The sequence below is a fragment of the Staurois parvus genome, unplaced genomic scaffold, assembly GCF_062004578.1.
Source record: "Staurois parvus isolate SC_StPar_1 unplaced genomic scaffold, SC_StPar_1.0 ptg000215l, whole genome shotgun sequence".
Classification (NCBI taxonomy): Eukaryota; Metazoa; Chordata; class Amphibia; order Anura; family Ranidae; genus Staurois; species Staurois parvus.
The window spans coordinates 502261-522572 of NW_028318011.1; the positions used below are offsets into that span (position 1 = coordinate 502261).

General features: G+C 39.5%; 1 protein-coding gene across 1 annotated transcript in view; it reads right to left on the minus strand.

Moving 5' to 3' along the window:
• The window catches only part of LOC149460956 (uncharacterized), an 89028-nt gene that overhangs the window by 12131 nt on the left and 56585 nt on the right, over positions 1–20312 (minus strand). Inside the window, exons 9-13 of the mRNA XM_089679009.1 lie at positions 17104–17258; positions 14038–14115; positions 7493–7682; positions 5050–5177; positions 3785–3901 (exon numbers count right to left, since the gene is read on the minus strand). Of these exons, the coding sequence (XP_089535135.1) occupies positions 3785–3901; positions 5050–5177; positions 7493–7682; positions 14038–14115; positions 17104–17258 (668 nt within the window). The remainder of the gene's footprint in view (positions 1–3784; positions 3902–5049; positions 5178–7492; positions 7683–14037; positions 14116–17103; positions 17259–20312) is intronic.

Sequence of the window (20312 nt, forward strand, 5' to 3'; positions counted from 1 at the left end):
CTGGCAGAAAAAATGCTGAACACTCCTAAACTAAGAGCTGGTTTCCAGCTATTTTTTTTCTTAGCGGGTGGCCACTGGCATCCTTAACAACCAGTCAATAGTTGGCTGCTAGGGAGCAGGCTGGCAGGCCAGCTACTGCATCTGTGACAATGGATGACTCATCAGCTGTCAGTGGGGTTCCCCACTGACACCTGAGTGTAAACAAAAGAATTGCTGGCAGTTACCTGAGAAAAAAAACAGCATCCCCCCCAATCCTTACCAGACTCTTATTATGCTGTTCTGAGATTTACACAGCTATGCCACTCAGCACAGTCCTGTCTGGAAGGACAGACCTGATTTTAATCTGCTGCAGATTAGTAACATTTAGGGCTCATTCACATGGATGCTTAGCCCCATGTACCATGCACATTCGTTTGTTTACGTTTTGTACTAAAACTGAGCTAGTTATAAAGTGAAAGCATTGGCTCTATGGACTCACCCACTCAGTCAATCTTGACTGGTATGCGGGGACGGGTGCACAGACATGGACGCAAAGCTTGTGTATATGGGTTGGTGCACCCATCCCTGCTTACCTGCAGTTGTAGTAAGACCTTGTGCACATGGGGGGTTTGGTCCATCGGCATAAAATCCTGATGTTTTCAGACTTGTCCAGCCCTGCTGCCAGCAGCCTATGTTAGATTTTGACATACACAGTGGCTGGACACTGTAATCGTATTTAGGGCCATATGCATTTAGAGACCTATGCCCCAAATGTAGGAATTCTGTGCCATTGAAGCACTGCACATGATGATAAAAAAGCAGTCTTACCTATAATTTCAAGAGGTAAAATCTGTGACTTAAAGCCTAACTGCGGGCAGCTAAAAAATTATCACTTGCAGTGGGACTGCGCCTGTACTGCTAGAGCTGATAGCTTGATTAATCTAGGGGAGGGGGGAAGCAGTTTTACTTATGCAGCACCCTCTTAGTAAGAATAGGCTGCTAGGCCAAATTTAGTTTAGCTTAACAGTAATCAGTGGAACAGGGTATGATTGCTTTGAGCTGTTTAGTTTTTCACAGGCCTCTGTTCTGCTCAGGGGCGGACTGACCATTTGGAAACTCGGGCACTGCCCGAGGGCCCGGGGTCAGTAGGGGGCCCCATGGGATGCCCCTGGTACCTTTTTCATAGGCTTTTTTGAGTTTGGGCAAGGACACAGGGGCCCCATGATCCCCTATTGCCCGGGGGCCCCATGAGTTGTCAGTCCGCCCCTGGTTCTGCTACTTCCTCCTGTCTTCTAGAGATTTCTAGAAGTATAATGGGAAAGAGAGCAGACTATTTATGGGTCTCCAGCCAATCCCTGGGGAGGCGTGTCCAGAAGGTGGAGGGAAAACCCATAAATATTATGAGGCCTGGAGAAACTGCCTGCAGATTACCAGGTTCCAGCCTTCTGGAGGAGATCCCTGTGCTGAGGTTCTGCTCCTGGGGCAGAGGAGGACAGACAGAGAGGAAGCCTGAAGAGTCTTTTTTGAAGACATCAAGGTCCCAGCTAGGCCCAGCTGGGGAAGGGGGGTGGGGTCTAATGAAGAAAGAGAGAGAGCCTAGGTCAGAGTCTAGATAGATCCAGAAGAGAAGGAGTGAGGAAGCTCCACTATTCTGGAACTCGGTCCTGCTACACAGTGAAGAAGTTACTGTGGGGTGTTTTAACTTACAACTCAATGTAATGCAGCCAAGAGTTGTGAAATACAGCCAGGAGCATGCTGCATTGCTAAAGTGTGCCCCGTGCAGCCAGGAGCTGTGCAAGATAGCCTGGAGTGTGCTATACTACTTAAGTGTGCAGTGCAACCAAGATATGTGCAATACATCCAGGAGTGTGCTATACTGCCTAAGTGTGCCTAGTGCTGCCAAGAGTTGTGCAATATAGCCAGGAGTTAAAGCGGCGCTCCACCCAAAAGGGGAAGTTCCACTTTAAGGCCTCCTCCACCGCTCCTCTTTCAGTAATTGCAGTTTTGGGGAGTGGGTACCTGATTTTGACACTCCCACTTCCACTCTGATCACCTGGGAAGTGACCAGAAGCAGTTCTCCTCCCAGGAGCATGCTGTCCTGCATAAATGTGCCTAGTTCAGCCAGGAGCTGTGCAAGACAGCCTAGAGCATGTAATACTGCCTAAGTGTGCCTAGTGCAGCCAGGGGCTGTTCAGGATGGCCAGGAGTGTGTCATATTGCTTAAATATGCCTAGTGCAGCCAAGAGCTGTACAAGACAGCCAAGATTTGTACAAGTTCAGCAAATAGACATTGCAGTACAGCCTAAGGTTGTGCAATACAGCCAGCATTTTGTACAAAGCAGCCAAAAGCCTAATAGTCTTCATGTTTTGCACTTCTGGGTATCCCATCTCCCTATCTTTATCCAAGTTCCTGTTTAATAAAAACCCTTAAAAGAAACTCCTATACTGATTCTTAAACCAGAGGTGGAATGCTAAAAATGCCATGTGCCTAGCTGTGCATGCTGTGAGTGGGGGAAATAGGCCCAAATCACCATTAGCTCCTGCAGGTGTAGCACTACACTTATCTGATTCTTCATTTCCCTGGCAGATGGTACTCTCCTAAACTCTGGCGGTGGACTGTCCCTCAACATCAGTACATCCAATGCAGGGCTATAAACCCTGCTTTGGCCTTGATGAAGTCAGGACCCCAGACCAGTGGAGCATGGGGGAGAAGAAGCTGAGGAGACCAGTCTATCTGGCAGGAGAAGCGGGCAAATAAATCTTTTTTTTGTTCCCCTAGACCAAAATGAGCAATTATCCCTTGCAGTGCAGGCACAGCCCCACTGCAAGGGATAGTTTTTTTTGTTGCCCACCTGCCCGGAGTTGGACTTTAAAGTACAACTGAAGTCTATCCTTCTCTAATCAAAGTTACATATGCATTAGCCCTGCTTGTCTCCATTATCATTCATGTCCTCTATAAACTCTGCTTCACCATTGTAAATCCTTAAAAGTACTCATTCTACTGTATTACTGTATACCTCAGGCCAGTCTGAATGTAAAGGGTTCAGTAGGTGAATTTCATCTGCAGTTTATCTTGTTTTCCAGAAGTCTTCTAAAATCTTGTTGAAACTGCAATTTCCATAATTCTAAGCTCCATTTTCTAAGAGTGGGGAGTTTCATGTGGGTGTCTCCTTGGGAAGTCTTTTGGGAATACAAGGACCAAAGCAATCTGTGGAATGGTGTCATGTGGAGGGCAAGGTTAGGGAGAAGAATGGGCATGCTACTCAGAAAGGGGAGGCAGTACTCCAGGGGATTTAAATCACATGACCACAGACGGGTGCAAACAGTGACCGCTGAGTATTCAGAGGGGTAAGAAAATACGGTCAGTACATCAAAAGAAGTGAGTAAATAGTGGGTTTGGAACACTTTTAATAAGGTATGTAGTGACACTATGCTGAATTGTTGATACATATAGACAGTACTTTGCTTTATTTGCTTTATTAGAGTACTTTTTATGCTTTTTTTCAGTTCTAATTTAATATTAATTGGAAAATTAAAAAAAAAAGATTAATAAATATTGTCTAGTGCTACTGCATAGTTTTTTTTCTGAGCCTATAGTTCTACTTTAACTGTTCTAGGAAGGAATGGGCATGTGCTATAGCCTCACCTGGCCATGAATTAATTAACCTCAGTGGTAGGTGTTTTTTGAAAGCTAAAATATTCCCAAATGAGCCAGACAGGCTGAAAAAAGCGCTAACAATACTTACATGATATAAATAACATTGATTCTGACCACATTCATTTAAAAAATGATTTGCAAACGTACCCCCTTTTTCCTGTTCCAGTTGAACTAAGATCCAAATATCGAATCTGTTGGCAGCTTCTTGCTAGTGCTTGAATTCCGATATCTGATATCTTTTTACATCCACTTATGTCAAGATACCTACAGGAAGATTGAACACTGCACAGTATAATAATTTATATGGAAACCAACATTGAAATATTTGTGCTGTGTTCAGGAGCTTAGACCTACTATTATTTTATTAACATCACCCAGCAGTATGGCATTTATTACTTTCTCAAAATGCAACCTACAATTAAAAACAAAGGTACATTCTACCAAGTCAGAAACCTTTACTAATCAGATATTGCTATATCCTATGTAAAGTATTGATAATAACATTGAAAGGAAAATTCCAAATTGTGCAGTGAGATTGATTTACCAAGGTAGTAGAGACTATTCACTTAGCAAAGTGAGTGTTCAGTTTGAAAATGTATGTTTAGTAAATAAGATGAATCTCTGTTCACTTTACTACCCAGTCATGTGCAAAGGAAATGGGAAAAACATGGTTTCTACTAGCAACTACCTTGGTTGATTAAAGTGAGCATAGCTACATCTTATTTATAAAGCTCAGTGAACATTAACTTTCCAAAGTTAAAATTAATTTTCTTAATGATAAATGTAAATTAAGCTAGAAGGAGATGCAAGATAAATAATATATGACAAGCTCCCAAGCCAGGTGACCCCTAACTAAAACAAGACATAACCATTGTTATTTTAGGTCTTTTTAATGGGGCCAAAGCAAAAGACCAACTGGTATAACGCAATTCTTCTAATTTTGGATTGATTTTTTTTTAAATGGCCAAGTCAATTAATCAACACAATATTGTATATGCATGTTTTCAGGATTGCCAGATGGTTTTGGCATACCCTGTGCAACACACCTTACACCTTCTTCCTCTACTAGTAAGAACAGTTACATCTCAATTAATGGTTTAACAGTCTGCTACAAAACATAAATGGAGTGCTGGGCTTTCTAATTCAAAAGCATAGCTTGTTGTGGAAACACAGTGCTAGGGATGCACTGAAATAAGTGTTAATTTGTAAAATATACATTTGATACAAACTTTTTAGAATTGTATAAGTCGTCAGGTATATCATGATAAAATAGAGACCATACACCATTAACATTTAGCTTCATCCATGAAGAGAAATATGTATATCAAGGAGTGGCAATTTGGACACACCACCATAATTTAACTTAAGTACTTATAAGTGTAAGCGTCACAGAACGGTATAGTTGTACTTACTTTATTGTTCTTCGATAAGTGCTGATTTCCACTAGACTAACGTCTGTTACTTGAGAGCATGAACTGAGAGTAATATTCTCTAGTTTTGGGCATTGTTTCACAATGTAATGAACAGCACGATCTCTTACCTGCAATACACAAAAAAATCCCAAGGATAATTAACTAAATGTATAAGGCAAAATATGTATTTAGTTATAGCTATGGGCAGTAGAACAGCTGATAGAAATATGGCAGTTAACGTGTACCAATTTCAGGCTGGCCACTGAATGTACCAGGGGATCGTTTAGTATGGCCTGTCTTTGGGTGGACATATACAGTGCTTATTATAGATTTATTCAATTCTAGTTAAACACAATCAGAATGTAGACTATGCTATTTTTCATAACTTATTTTGAAAATACATTTAGTTCTAATTGAAACCCTTTACAGCTCTTTTACAGATCATTGAGCAAAAGATATTGTATATCATTGCTGACATAGGGTGACTGGAAGCATCAACAGACCACCATTTAAATCCCTATATAGCCTAAAATGTTAAACAAAACTTTAATATTTATCCAGGATTGGATGCCTTCAACACAATGGGGGGGACTTACTAAACCTGGAGAGTGCAAAATCTGGCGCAGCTCTGTATAAAAACTAATCAGCTTCCATTTTTCTGTCAAAGCTTAATTGAACAAGCTGAAGTTAGAAGCTGATTGGCTACCATGCACGGCTGCACCAGATTTTGCACTCTCCAATTTTAGTAAATCCACCCTATTGTCTTGACCCTGTAAGCAGCAGTGAGGTAATTTGATTAACAATATCAAAAACAACATAACATTGGAAGTAATTTATGATTTATGTCCAAAAAATTATTTTTATTAAAAGGTTCATGATGTGGACCAATCCCAGTAAGCAGTGTGGTAAGACTACCTCTGGAGCTCATAACAAGCTGAAACCATTGGCTTGGAACCAGGGGCCACAAGCAGCTAGTTAGGGAGTACTAACGTCTTTCAAGCCACAGTTGTTTTATATGAAGCCTTTCTGTTCCATGTAGGCTGTCAGGGCTTCAGCAGGCCCCTAATCCCCCCCACCCCTTGCTCCTGCTTTATTACTTGGGACCTCTTCTTGTTCTTGACTGAAAGTGATGAGAGTCATAAGCCTTCCAACACAAGAAACATGTAAATGCTCAATTCAGATCTCTCCAGCATACTCAAAGCCCTGGTTTGAACAGTAACCTATATCTACTTTTCCCCAGTAGCAAGCATCTATTTTAAATAAATCTCCAAAACTGTCAAAGTTCACACAATAAGGCTTCACGCATATAGGAATGGGTGGATAACACTTGAAATGGATAGAGGCTACAACCTCCTTTTTGCTATAGACAGGGAAGCTGAGCTTGAAGTGTAGATCTGAGGCCAGTAACCAACAGGGAAAACCTTCTTTTGGAGTCTGACTATCTCCAAGGCATGACAGTCCCATGCATAAAGCTAAAATTCAATTGACCAGTTTGCCATTATAGTATTTGCAACTGCTACCTACTGCTTTGCTTCACACTAAACCAAACAAACAGAGAGAAAAGTAAATATTCCATATCTCTCTACCACATTCCTGGATGTTACAAAAACACTAGTCATTACTGGTAAAAATGGAAAAACTTCTATTTTTTTTTTTTTTTTGTTTTTTCTTTGTTAATACCTAGAAGTCCATTGGGAATTCTGGGAAGGTACTATTCCTAGAACCCTTATTTTCCCCAAAAAAGTAAAACATTATATATGTGTGTACCTCGTAAAAGAGAATAGATATTAAAAAAATCATACTTACCTAGGTGGATGCTGCATCTGTCCTCCTCTGCCTTTTAAGACCAAGAATTGATTGATTATAGACCACTGAGACCACCTTCAGTAAGCAGAGTTCTGGTGACTGTCAGTGGTGGTGGGAGCAGCTTGCTCAGGCTCCAAGCAGCGTGCTGAGAGGTTGAGCCAGGTGTCGTTCAGGCATCTGAGTGAATCCCGACAGTCAGGATCTCTTCAGAGTTTAGACCGGCAAAGTGACATCAGCCAACAGCAGACTTTAGCCCATTGCCAGCTGAATTTGGGTCACAAGAGTGCAGAACTAAGTGCACTTCTGTGACTCACGGGAGAATTAGGACCAAAAAGTGTCCCCTTTGGAAGATTTCCTCTCAATTTCTGTACTGGTGACAACTGAAAATGTAAGATTTTCTTTCACTTTCACTCTTGCTAATAATGGGAAACAGGGTGAATCTACCTAACAGTGGCATAGGCAGCAATTAAAACCTGACAGGTGTTCTAATCCTTCTCCACTCTATTCAAAACTAAAACATTTTGCCTTCAGTTATACTTTTAATTCTAAAGATTCAAGTGCTTACATCTGAACTTTTTTGTACAAGTAAATAAATGTGCACCAATGTTTTGTATGTTGCTAAAAGCTGGAAACTTACCACATTAAGGCCTGTCAAATTTAGCGTGTTGATCTTGTGCAGGTTGGATGCTATTTTTGTCAGACAGACATCAGTGACTTTCGGTATTTTGCCAATATTTAAGTTTTCCAGGTGGGAACACTCAGTAGTCACGGAAATCAAACTCTTAGCGGTGAGAGCATGGCAGCCAAATACTTCTAATTTAACAAGACTGAACAAAGCATCTATTAGCATAAAAGAAATCTAAAAGAAAAATCCAGAAAAACTCAAAATTCCTTTTTTTCTATCTGTTAATATTTTACATTTTCAGATATATAGCTCAAAAAACACCATATTTAATTTTACCGTATTTGTGAACCAAATGTCAACATGTCAAGTTTGAAAATATTTGAATTATTATTCTCCTACAAAAATACAGTAATAAAAATATTAACAATAATAATGCCAAGAATCTGCCAAATTGAAATAATTAAGTTAACCAAATCCTCAACATGTTCCTGTCGAGTGAGTGGAAAAGAGGTTCTACCAGCATACTTTACCATTATATAGAATACAGAATAAATTTTCACAATGCACCACAAAATTCAGTTTTCATCTAAGCAGGAGTTGACATAACAGAACCAGGGATTATACAAATCTTATTGTTGGGTTCACACAGAATTCATGGCAAATAACTTATTACACAAACGACATATCCATATGGGAACTGTTTTACCTACTAAAAAATGTGTGTTTCTCTCCATCCAGTTCTTAGATTTACATACCTCTATTAAACATACAGCCCTGTCCCTTGAGACAGAAGACCTGACTTTTCACTGCTGGAAGCCTTGTCCCTCTCTTAGCCCATGACTGAAAAGTGAAGACAGAAGCAGCAGATCCCTTTGACAACGTGCATGCGCACGAAACGCGTCAGAGAGGAGCTTTGCCGTACTGACGTCATGCCACCGAGGCCGCATGGAAGGCTGGCGCTCATCTTTGTAAGTGTGCTGCCAATACTCTGTATCCACGTGGATGTCCTTTCTTTTACAATAAAATACTACACTATCAGTACTCCCGTTGTGGTTTGTATTTGCGAGACATTTCATTTAAGGTGGAACATATCCCTTTTGGCAACATTTATCCATGGTGGAGAGGTACAAGTGGAGCTGTCCCTGTATGCTGTGAGTGTCCAGTGATTGATGCCTGGGGTCTTTTCCTGTGTGCTGTCAGTAAACCAGCGGAGTTCCTTTCCTGTGCCTAGATGTCCACCGTGGAGTTCTAGGATATGATTCTATGCGCAAATTTATTGCGCTTCTGGTGAGTGAATTCATACAGCAAACCCTTATCACGGAGCCACATGCACGGATATTATACGGAATACTTTGTACTTTTTGCTCATCAATATCTACAAGTGTGTCACCATAATAATCTGTTTGGGACTATTCACTATTGTCACCATTAAAAATTCCAGCCATCAACATCTGACGAAACACTTTATGTTCTGTGGTCACTTCAGCACGCAATCATTCTGCGCTTCACTTTTACATATTGTCACTTTTATAATTTAAGCGCTGCATTATTTATTTATTTTAGTCACATTTGAGGATATAGGGGTTCATCCTTTGATGCTAGCTGCTTCAAGTAATTGTGCTCTCGCTTGCTACCTATTTTTTATGGAAGCAGCAGATGGATGAGCTAATTCCTTTTTCACTCTGCTTTTTCTTGCTATCAGCATGTCCCGTATTAGCACATGAGCACTGCATTCTCCCTCTCTCAATTTGAGCTTTGTTATCCACTCTTTTACCCTGCAAAGCAAAGAGATAAAAACCAGCAGATCCCCTAGCAAACCACCACACATTACACAGTAAAAGAATTCCCTAACACAGTTAACCCTTTGATTGCCTCAGATGTTAATATCATCATGCCCTGTGCCATTAGTACAGTGACAGTACTTTTTTTGGCCACCATTACTAATGGCCACCATTACTAGTATAAAAAATAAATAAATAAAAATTCCAGTATATATACCATTGTTTGTAGACACTGTAATTTACACGCAAACCAATTAATATACACTTTTTTTTTTTACCAAAGACATGTAGCAGAATACATTTTGGCCTAAACTTATGAAAACATTTTTATTTTTTAATTTTTTATTGGATATGTTTTATAGCAAAAATTCTAAAAATATTGTTATTTTTTTATTTTTGTCTTTTTTCATTTATAGCGCAAAAAATTAAAAACCCAGTGGTGATCAAATACCACCAAAAGAAGGTTCTATTTGTGTGAAAAAAAGGATATACATTTCATTTGTGTACAGTGTTGCATGAGCATGCAATTGGCAGTTAAGTAGCTAAGCACTGTATAGCAACAAATGGCCTGGTCATGAAGAGGGGTAAATCTTCCTGAGGGCAAGTGGTTATACAGGGAATTTGCAAGTGACTGATGTGACAGGCGCGGCATCAGACCCCAGCCCTTCTCACCAAACTCGCGACCGAAGGACTAGCCAATCTAAAACCGCGATATCATGTGCGTAAAAATTCCACACCCAGCTGCACCCTGCACACCGATTTTCCGGCTAATTGGACCACAATCGACGTATCGGCAGCCTGAATGCGATTGTTACTGGGTCAGGTTAATTACGCAATTAACCCTTCACAATGCCACCACATCCTTTTTATACAGAGAAAGAGGAAACTCAGCAATGCACTAGGATGATTGGTTAACCGTCAGTATCCCGCTATCTCTACAGACCGGTTATACAGAGGGTTAAATACTCATAGTAGCGCTCTTCAGCGGCAGGGATTCGTAAGTTATATTCAGGAGCTATAGAAACAGTTCAACACTTTTAGAAAGTAAGATTTATTACCAAAAGGTTGAAAAGTGCAGTAAAAATATTTCAGAAAGAAGATGTAACCAATATATATATATATATATATATATATATATATAAATATACAGAGCATAACAGCACAGCAAACAGATAACAGAAAGGAGTTTAAAGGGTTAAAGTACTTGCCAGTCAACCTTGGTTTTAAGCAGCTTCAAGTCTCATGACCAAAGGGATGCTTTGATCTCCCACTGTTAGTTTCAATATTAAGGCAGGGAGATCTTTTCTCTTTCTCTTCGAGATGTTGCACGCAGAAATTCCTCACTTCTCTGACTACACACAAAACATAACAGCTTCTTTTTCTACAGAACATCAACTGGTATCTTCACTACCTTATTTGGCAAGAGGATTGTTTAAAGGCAGGGGCTAGCAAGGTATGCTGAACGCATTCCAGAGGGAGGGGGCAGAATGAGGGAATACAGAAGACTTCTTAGTACAGTGAGAGCCTGTGCCTGGCTCTTGTATGCACAATACTACACCTTCCCCCCCCCCCTCAGGTGATGGCATATGAGTTTAAGAGCAATACCAAGATGTAGACGTTTGGGGTAAAATGGAGAACTGCACCTCTCCCTGTGGGCATGATTGTGACAATTGACACCAGGTCATATTCAGAGAGTAGAGTTCAACTGTAATATTAATTTGGGAATTGAACCCTGTTCCCTCCACAAACAAAACATTAAAGAAACATTTCACTTTAAAACGGGTGGCCATTAATGTTATCAGGAGCTTATCACCAGATTATTCTTTTATAGCCCAAAAATTTAAAGTACAAAAGTAGACTTCCCATCTGCCCACCCATCTTTCTGTAGAAAAATACTCTCAACTCCTGGGTGGAGAGGAAAACTAACATACCAACATTGTGGATGCCCCAGTAAGTTTTATAAGTTATAGGACCTGAGGCTTAACACCCCATCTTTGGTTCCACCTACCTACACTCTCAGTGGTATTTCTTAGTAGTCTTTTTAGTGATTTTTTTTTTCCTAAAACACATCTCTCCTCTTTGAAATTAAAAATGATGTGGTAGGACAACCATTATCCAGTGTATGCTGTGGATTTTTAACTCATAACCTTGATGACCCAGCAATAACATGCCTTTTGTAGTGATATAACTACACTTGTACTAAGCATTACGTTAACATTATGATGGTCAGCATTGTTTTTAGTTGGACCTTATAATATTGCTTATTATACTGGGATTGAGATTATTTCCTTTTTGATTTGTTGGCTTTTCCTTGCCTTCTTTTTTTTATCCTCCTGATTATTTTGTTGTTGTTGCTTTTATATACTCTCTACACAATTATATACTCTGTACATATAATGTATATCATATTCTTTTGTGTATTGGTCTGTCTGTTCATCTGTTTTTAAGATAGAGATAAAACTGCAATGTTTTTCCCAAAAAAAAGATTAAAAAATAAAGGGACAACAAGCAGAGTATTATTTTGAGTTTAGATGCATTTCACCTATTTTTACAATTTATTACAGACTTTTTGCTTGTAGACCATGTGAGTGCAGAGCAATGAATCACAATCTCCTTGAAAAGGAATTAAGACGGATTCAAGTGTTTTCAATCAGAAATAGAAACATATCAACTTATCAATATACTGATTCTTTTGGAGGACAAGGTCAACTGAATCATCCTAGCAAGCATCCATACAACACAACAATCAGTGCCTTTTGAAGTAAAGTTGACAGGAAAATATCAATCATGTGTTACAGATTTTTATGTATACACATGAGAATTTACAAAATGTTGAGAAATATTCCAATGTATACCACTTAAATGTGAATGAAACATAGGTTAATCCAACACAGGTAGATATGAAATAGTGAGTGGTACCATAATATATTTAATTTTCTAACAATAGACTCAAATGTTTAGAATATTTCAGTTTTGTGACTTTGTGCTTTGCATAATACTACTTTTGTTGAGCAAAAGATTTTTTAAAGGGATAATAAATTTATGCAGACTATGTAGCTCATAAATATGCATACGTTTCACTCCATGAGCCTGAAGTACTAAAGCTTAGGCACACATGCTGGACCTATCAGTCATATTGAGACAACCAAATTATATAATTAGTATAAGGTCTGGTTCCCACCAATAAAGTTTGCATTTGATCTGTTTTTGCAATGCTTTTTGCATTTCTCTCTCTGGCCCATGTATATAAATGGCTGGAAGGGAGCAGTGCAGGGGTGCATTGCTGTTCATAAATGGCATCCGCCATTTTAGCCTGTGTGCGCTCCCTCAGACCATGCGGTACCGTGATCCGGTGCCAGCTGTGTCCGGAGGACACAGAGGAACACCGATCAATGTACGGGACCTCTGTGTGAGGTCCTGATCATGTGATCACTGATTGGCCAATCAGTGATCACATGAATAGTAATAAGCAAGATGTCACTTCTGACACCATTGCTTACTACGTGTGAAATCTGTGAATGATCACAGAGATCACATGGTACAAGGCTATTCACAACAGACTTGTACCATGTGACAAGCTGTGACCAATCACAGCTCACACAGTATTTCTCAATGGCTGCAAGAATGCAGCCAGAGAGAAAGAGAAATTATTGTTTTTAACAGCCATTATGGGTGTAAAAGCAATCAGTGTAAAAAAAAATCTTCATCACCCCCCACAAAAACATAAATAATAATATAAACAAATAAAATAAAAATGTAAAAACATTTTTTTTTAAATTATAATTTTGGGTTATAAACTAATTTGGGTTATTTTTTTTACTAAAAAGATAGTTGAATACATTTTGGCTTTCAAATTTTATAAGAAAATTTTTTTTCAAAATTGTTTGACTTTTTCATTTATATAGCAAAAAAAATAAAAATCCCAGTGGTGAACCGCACAATTGTCATTCAAAGTGTGACAGCGCTGAAAGCTGAAAATTGGCCTGGACAGGAAGGGGGTTAAAGTGTCCAGACTTGAAGTGGTTAAAAAATTCATTTTCAAAAAAACCTAGCACTGAAAAATGCAAAGATGTGAACATGTCCCATAGGAAACCATGTTCAATGGACTGTAGTACATTTCTACAAAAAGCAATAAAAAAACTCATTAGTGTGAACTGGGCCTTAAGAATAGTTGTCATTCTCTCCTTTTAATGATTACTTTCAGCTCTTTCTTTAAAAAAAAGGCAGCTGGAAATTTTAAGGGTGCATCTATACAGGGAGTTTACATTTCCAGTATTTTGCCCGGGAAACCACATGTGCCCCATACAGCCTGCCATAAATAGGTGTAAGCAGTTGTACTCCTGTAGATGCCAATCCTTCTTTACATCAGTGTATACCCATACATGCTCATCCAATGTTTTTTTCACATTACTTAGTTCCCTACATTTTTAAAATTCCTTTACAATGGAGACCATGAAAGATGATGCACAATGGGTGAACAAAAAAGGTTTGAATGAAATTGCAATCCTGTATATAGATTAAGCTTATTATTTGTGCCTTAATTTTTTAATAAATTAGTTCCTAGATGTTCCATGACTAAAACATAAAGAACAAGGGAGAAGGAAAAACTCTTAGTGGTGTTTACTATGAATGGAGATGGTGGTTGTGGAAGTCACTGGGAAAATTCCTAAGCAAAGTGAAAATAATTACTTTAGAAAGTGAACAGTATTTGCTTTTAGTAAATCAACCATACCTGTACAATGTGATAAATCCCCATAGTGCTTATGCTTTTCATACCTTTTACTATGCTTTTGCAAAAGGGCAGAGATGGCATGATCTGTAATTTTACATCCATTCATCGAAAGATTTTTCAATCTACAACAGAGATAAAAATTTTTTGCATATTTAGTAAAGATGAATGCAATTTGTAACTAGAAATTTTATGTGAAGGATCATTACATAGCTAAGTAGAGTTTAAAAAAAATAGAGAAGGCATTGCCAATAGAAACAAGTGAGATTTTTGCACAACAAAAATGACATCTGGAAGATTTTTCCTGCAATGCTTATGCATCAGCCTCTGTCTAAAGAATGGCCAATTATTCTGTCACCTTGTACTGTGGTTGTAATCATCCAGCTATCCACAACAGAATTCTCAGTTTACTTCCTGTTTATTTCCCCATTGTTTTATTGCAATCTTATGATATCCTATACAATGTGCACTGAAATGTAATCTGTATGCTTTGGCAAAAATGACATAAGTAGAGTAGTTTGAGTATTTTCAGATACACTATATTGCCAAAAGTTTTGGGATGTCTGCCTTTCCACACACATGAACTTTAATGGCATCCCAGTCTTAGCCCATAGGGTTCAATATTGAATTGGCCCACCCTTTGCAGCTATAACAGCTTCAACTCTTCTGGGAAGGCTGTCCACAAGGTTTAGAAGTGTGTCTATGGGAATGTTTGACCATTCTTCCAGAAGCGCATTTGTGAGGTCAGGCACTGATGTCAGACGAGAAGGCCTGGCTCGCAGTCTCCACTGTAATTCATCCCAAAGGTGTTCTATCGGGTTGAGGTCAGGGCTCTGTGCAGGCCAGTTAAGTTCCTCCACCCCAAACTCAATCATCCATGTCTTTATGGCCCTTGCTGTGCACACTGGTGCGCAGTCATGTTGGAACAGAAAATGGCCATCCCCAAACTGTTCCCACAAAGTTGGGATCATGAAATTGTCCAAAATGTCTTGGTATGCTGACGCCTTAAGAGTTCCCTTCACTGGGTCTAAAGGGCCAAGCTCAACCCCTGAAAAACAACCCCACACCATAATCCCCCTCCACCAAACTTTACACATGGTACAATGCAATCAGGTAAGTACCATTCTCCTGGCAACCTCCAAACCCAGACACGTCCATCGGATTGCCAGACAGAGAAGTGTGATTCATCACTCCAAAGAACACGTCTCCATTGCTCTAGAGTCCAATGGCAGCATGCTTTACACCACTGAATCCGTCACTTTGCATTGCACTTGGTGATGTAAGACTTGGATGCATCTGCTCGGCCATGGAAAACCATTACATGAATTTCTCTATGCACTGTTGTGCTAATTTGAAGGCCACATGAAGTTTGGAGGTGTTTAGCTATTGACTCTGCAGACAGTTGGCGACTTCTGTGCACTGTGCTCTTCAGCATGTGCTGACCCCGCTCTGTCATTTTACATGGCCTACCACTTCATGGCTGAGTTGCTATTGTTCCCAGTGTCTTCCACTTTGTTATAATACCACTAACAGTTGACCGTGGAATATTTAGTAGCAAGAAAATTTCATGGATGGACTTATTGCACAGGTGCCAATCTATCACAGTGCCATTCTTCAATTCACTGAGCTCCTGAGAGAGACCCATTCTTTCAAAAATGTTTCTCGAAGCAGTCTGCATGCCTAGGTGCTTTATTTTATACACCTGTGGCCATGGAGATTGATTGGAACACCTGAATCCAATGATTTGGAGGGCTGTTCCAATATTTTTGGCAATACAGTGTATGTAAAATGCATTTCATGTCTATTGTGATGTATGTAGGATATTTGTGCTGATTGTTAATGGAAAAAGATGATTTCAAATAGAAAAAAAAGCAGACATAATCTGGTCATGTTAGGCATTTACTGTATTACTGAATTTTAAAGTTCTCTTTTAAAGAGTAAATACTGATGACTATCATAAAGTAAAATTCCACTTTCTGAGAAAAAGCAATTATCTTCAGGATAGCTACAAATATTGCAAGCATTTTAGTAAACTGTGTTCCTGATGCATACCTGTGTGTGTTCTATGGATACTGAACATATTCCTTGCTACTCATTACAGTAATTAGGGATGACTGAATCAGGATAGCTGCTATTTCAGCACTGCTCTGTTTCCCCAGAAACTGGTTGATCTTTGTTACTAAGACTAGGTTCACATCTTTGCGTTTCTGTTTTCATGCTGTTTTTATTGCATTTTTGTGATGCACATTGAAGCACATCTTGCACATTTCTATGGTCCTCGAAATGCAGAAAAATGTTAAAACAACCTGAGATATTTTGAAAAATGTGAACAGGCTGTATTCGTAACATCCCCTTTGATCATGCATGCATTTTAGCTCATGCTAGAACATGAATTTGTGAATGGGTCTTAGGTGTTGAGTACTCTTAATAAAGGACTAAGACCCCCTCACCCACTATTTCCACATCCTTTGAGAGGACATTTACTGGTCATTGAGGCATGATCATTGGATGGGAATGGCAAGTTGTCAAGGCTTAGGCTAAATCCAAGGAAGTCATTCCCTTAATTGCAGTCAATGCTGAAGCATATGGGCACAAAAAAGAAGCTTTCGTGTCTAGCAAAGGTAATAGTAGACATTTAGTGGTACCTACCATAGGCAGGACTTTTAATTTTAAATGTTTAAAGTAGCTAACAGATTCACTTTATGTACAGGATTATTAAATCTAATTGTGGAGTGACAAATCAGACAACCAAAATGATACACAAAATGCAAATCAAACTGATCATTGTCAATACCAGGATGGCAAACTAAAACATAATTCAAAATGGATATTTTTTAAACTATGTTAGTTGAGTTGGTGCACCAAACATGCATTTGCTTTGGCAGGGATGGTGTTTATGAACAAGTGCAATAAGTATCATGTAATACATGTGTATTAGCAGGCTTAAGTGAAAGGAATAAATTGGATGATAGCACACATGCACCCAAGAACAAATAAACTTGATGGCTAAAGTGGATTTTGGAATTAATTACAAATATGTTTTTATTATGGCATTATAGAGCATCTCCAGAAAGAAGAAGCTAAAGTGAATAATTACCACATACAATACTTACCGAGGACATTCTTCTACAAGTGCAATGATGCCTTTATCGGTGGCCCCAGTCCAGCTTATGTCTACTGATGTCAGTAGGATACAGTAAGCACTGGCATAGGATAAAACTAAGTCTCCTTCAAATCTAAAACCACTGCAATTTGTTATATTCATTTCCTGCACAGATAAGAATTACAGTAATGTGAAGCATGTAGGACATTGAAAATGAAAACCTGCATTTTATAAAAACAAAAGAACTAACATTTTGTTAATATAGTATTAACCACTTGAGCTCCAGAGGATTTACCCCCCTTAATGACCAGGCCTCTTTTTGCTACTTGGCACTGCACTAATTCAACTGATAATTGCACGGTCATGCAATGCTGCACCCAAACGAAATTTACGTCCTTTTTTTCACACAAATAGAGCTTTCTTTTGGTGGTATTTGATCACCTGTGCGCTTTTTATTTTTCTCGCTATAAACAAAAAAAGGCCAAACATTTGGAAGAAAAACAATATTTTTTACTTTCAGCTATAAAAAATATATAGTAAACTCAAAGTTAGTTATAAATTTAGGCCAAAATGTATTCTGCTACATGTTTTTGGTAAAAAAAAATCCTAATAAGTGTATATTGATTGCTTTTTGTGAAAGTTGTAGCTTCTACAAACTATGGTATAGATACTGCAATTTACGCCATTTTTTTGCTGTACAGCACTGCGCTAGTTTAACGGACAATTGCACGGTCATGCAAAACGGTACATAAATGAAATTGACATCCTTTTTTTTCCCACAAATTGAGCTTTCTTTTGGTGGTATTTGATCGCCTGTGCATTTTTTATTTTTTGGGCTATAAAAAAAAAAAGGCTGACAATTTTGAGGAAAAAAAACAATATTTTGGACTTTTTGCTTTAAAACATGTCCAGTAAAAAAAAATTTAAAAATCAAATTTAGTCATAAATTTCTGTCTTTGCTAAAAAAAAAATCCAATAAGTGTAAATTAATTGGTTTACGTGAAAGTTATAGTGTTTACAAATGGCGGGAAAGATAGTGTGATTTTTAGGTTTTTTTTATAATAATAATGGCGGCGATCAGCGACTTATGGCGGCGATCAGCGACTTATGGCGGGACTGCGGCGGACATTCTGACATTGGGAGGTACTGACTTGGGGTCACTGACATCCCCAGTGACACCAATACAGTGATCAGCGCAAAAAAAAAAACACTGACACTGTACTAATGGCACTGGGGAGGAAGGGGTTAAGTTTATTATTCAGGGAAAGGGTTAACTGTGTGAGGGGAGTGTTTTACTAGGGGGCGGGGGGGTGTACTGCAGGAAACACTGCTGATCGGGAGAGAGAAACTCTTCTGTCCTGATCAGCGTGTCCTGGAGCTGTCAGGGAACTGACAGAAAGCACAGCTACTGCAGCTGTGCTCTCTGTCAGCGATTGCCGCCGGACATAGCCGATAATGACCGGCTGTGACCCGGCGACTGACTTCCGCGGCTGTGATCGGCGGGACAGGTAGGGCAGCAGCGCGCCTCGTGCGCGCCCCCTACCTGTTTTCAAAACACACATTTTAAAACATAGTTTTGCCCAGCCGTGCTGCCCTGCCGCCGTATTTCAACAGTGGCTGGGCGGCATGTGGTTAAAGCCTATCTAACCCCCAAAACAAAAATGACATTGGATCTACTTTGGGGGACATTTTTATTTTTTTTTTAATAAAGTCAAAGACTGTCCCCTGTAATTTTTTACTACACTTTTTTTTGTGAATGGGTAGTGGTATCATGTACCCCATACTCATTCACATTGGGGGGGCAGGATCTGGGGATCCCATGTTAAAGCCCCCTGCCCGCAGACCCCCACAACTACCAGCCAGGGTTGTGGGGAAGAGGCCCTTGTCCCCATCAAGCACCCCCCCAATGTTGACGGCATGTGGCCTGGTATGGTTCAGGGGGGGGGACACTCGCTTGTCCCTTCCCTTTCCTGACCTGCTAAACTGCATGCTTGGATAAGGGTCTGGTATGGATTTTGAGGGGGACCCCAACGCCATTTTTTTAAAATTTTGACATGGGGGTTGCCCTCAAAATTCATACCAGACCTGAAGGGCTTGGTATGGATGGGAGGGGGGACCCCATGTCATTTCTTTAAAATGTTTTAATTGTCAGGCCGACAATCCTTTTAACATTCAGCTGTCAGCGGGGAACCCCACTTACAGCTGAAACATTAAATAATGTTTCAGTACTAAAATACCACATGACTTAATATTATAACTCATACGGTATTTTAGTAGCTGAACGGTATCTTACCGCATACTCAGATGCAGTAAGATACTGCTCAGTAAGTTGTTACTGTTTGAAGTTTGTGGTCAAACTTTCGGTAGGTTCGAATGTTCCACCACAAACCGAACAGGGGAGTGTTCGGCCCATCACTACTCATTGAGTGCTCTCAGTACAAAGACTGAGCTGGGCAGAAAGCTCTCTCTACAGGCTACAGATCAGTAACTAGCAGGACAGGCTTCTGATCATGATGTGACCACTGTCCTCCCCCCCCCCCCCGGGTGTTCCAAACTAATTAAAGGGACACAATGGCAGGTGGTAAGGGGTTAAGGCTTCATGCACATGGGCGCATTGGTGGGCGGCATAAAGACATGAATGGGAAATAAGGAATTTATAAAAAAAGATATGAACGGGTGAAGACACAACTATGCACTGCTATATATGTAAAGTAGTACATGCACATACAGTAGATGCCCTGAAGGCAAAGTACTTCCATTCCAGGCATTACATTTGTGTGAATGTGCATGTAGTGGTGCATAGCTGTGTACAGGTACCTTCATTCATGGCTATGGGTGGCTCTACCCAGCTCCAAGTTATCATGAACAGCAAAAATGCACAGCATCTTTATGCTGCACGAGCAAATGCACCCATGCGCATGATGTCTAACAGTACTTACTGTACATGTTAGTTTTCTTATTTTGAAGCTTTCTTCCCTTTAAGGCTGTTTGCATGTAATCGCACGTGGAGTGATTACCTATGGTTAGGAATGTGCAGATACTCAGTTATTGGGCTCCATTCACAAAGCGGTATTGACCACTTTAAGAGATTTGGTAACTTACTGCTGAGCATTTTGCATAAAAAAATTTTTGGCATTCACTAAAAAAAGCTTCTAAAATACTGCACTGCATTTTTTCTGAAATGCTATATTTATCTCATGAAACCAACCTGTATTTCAT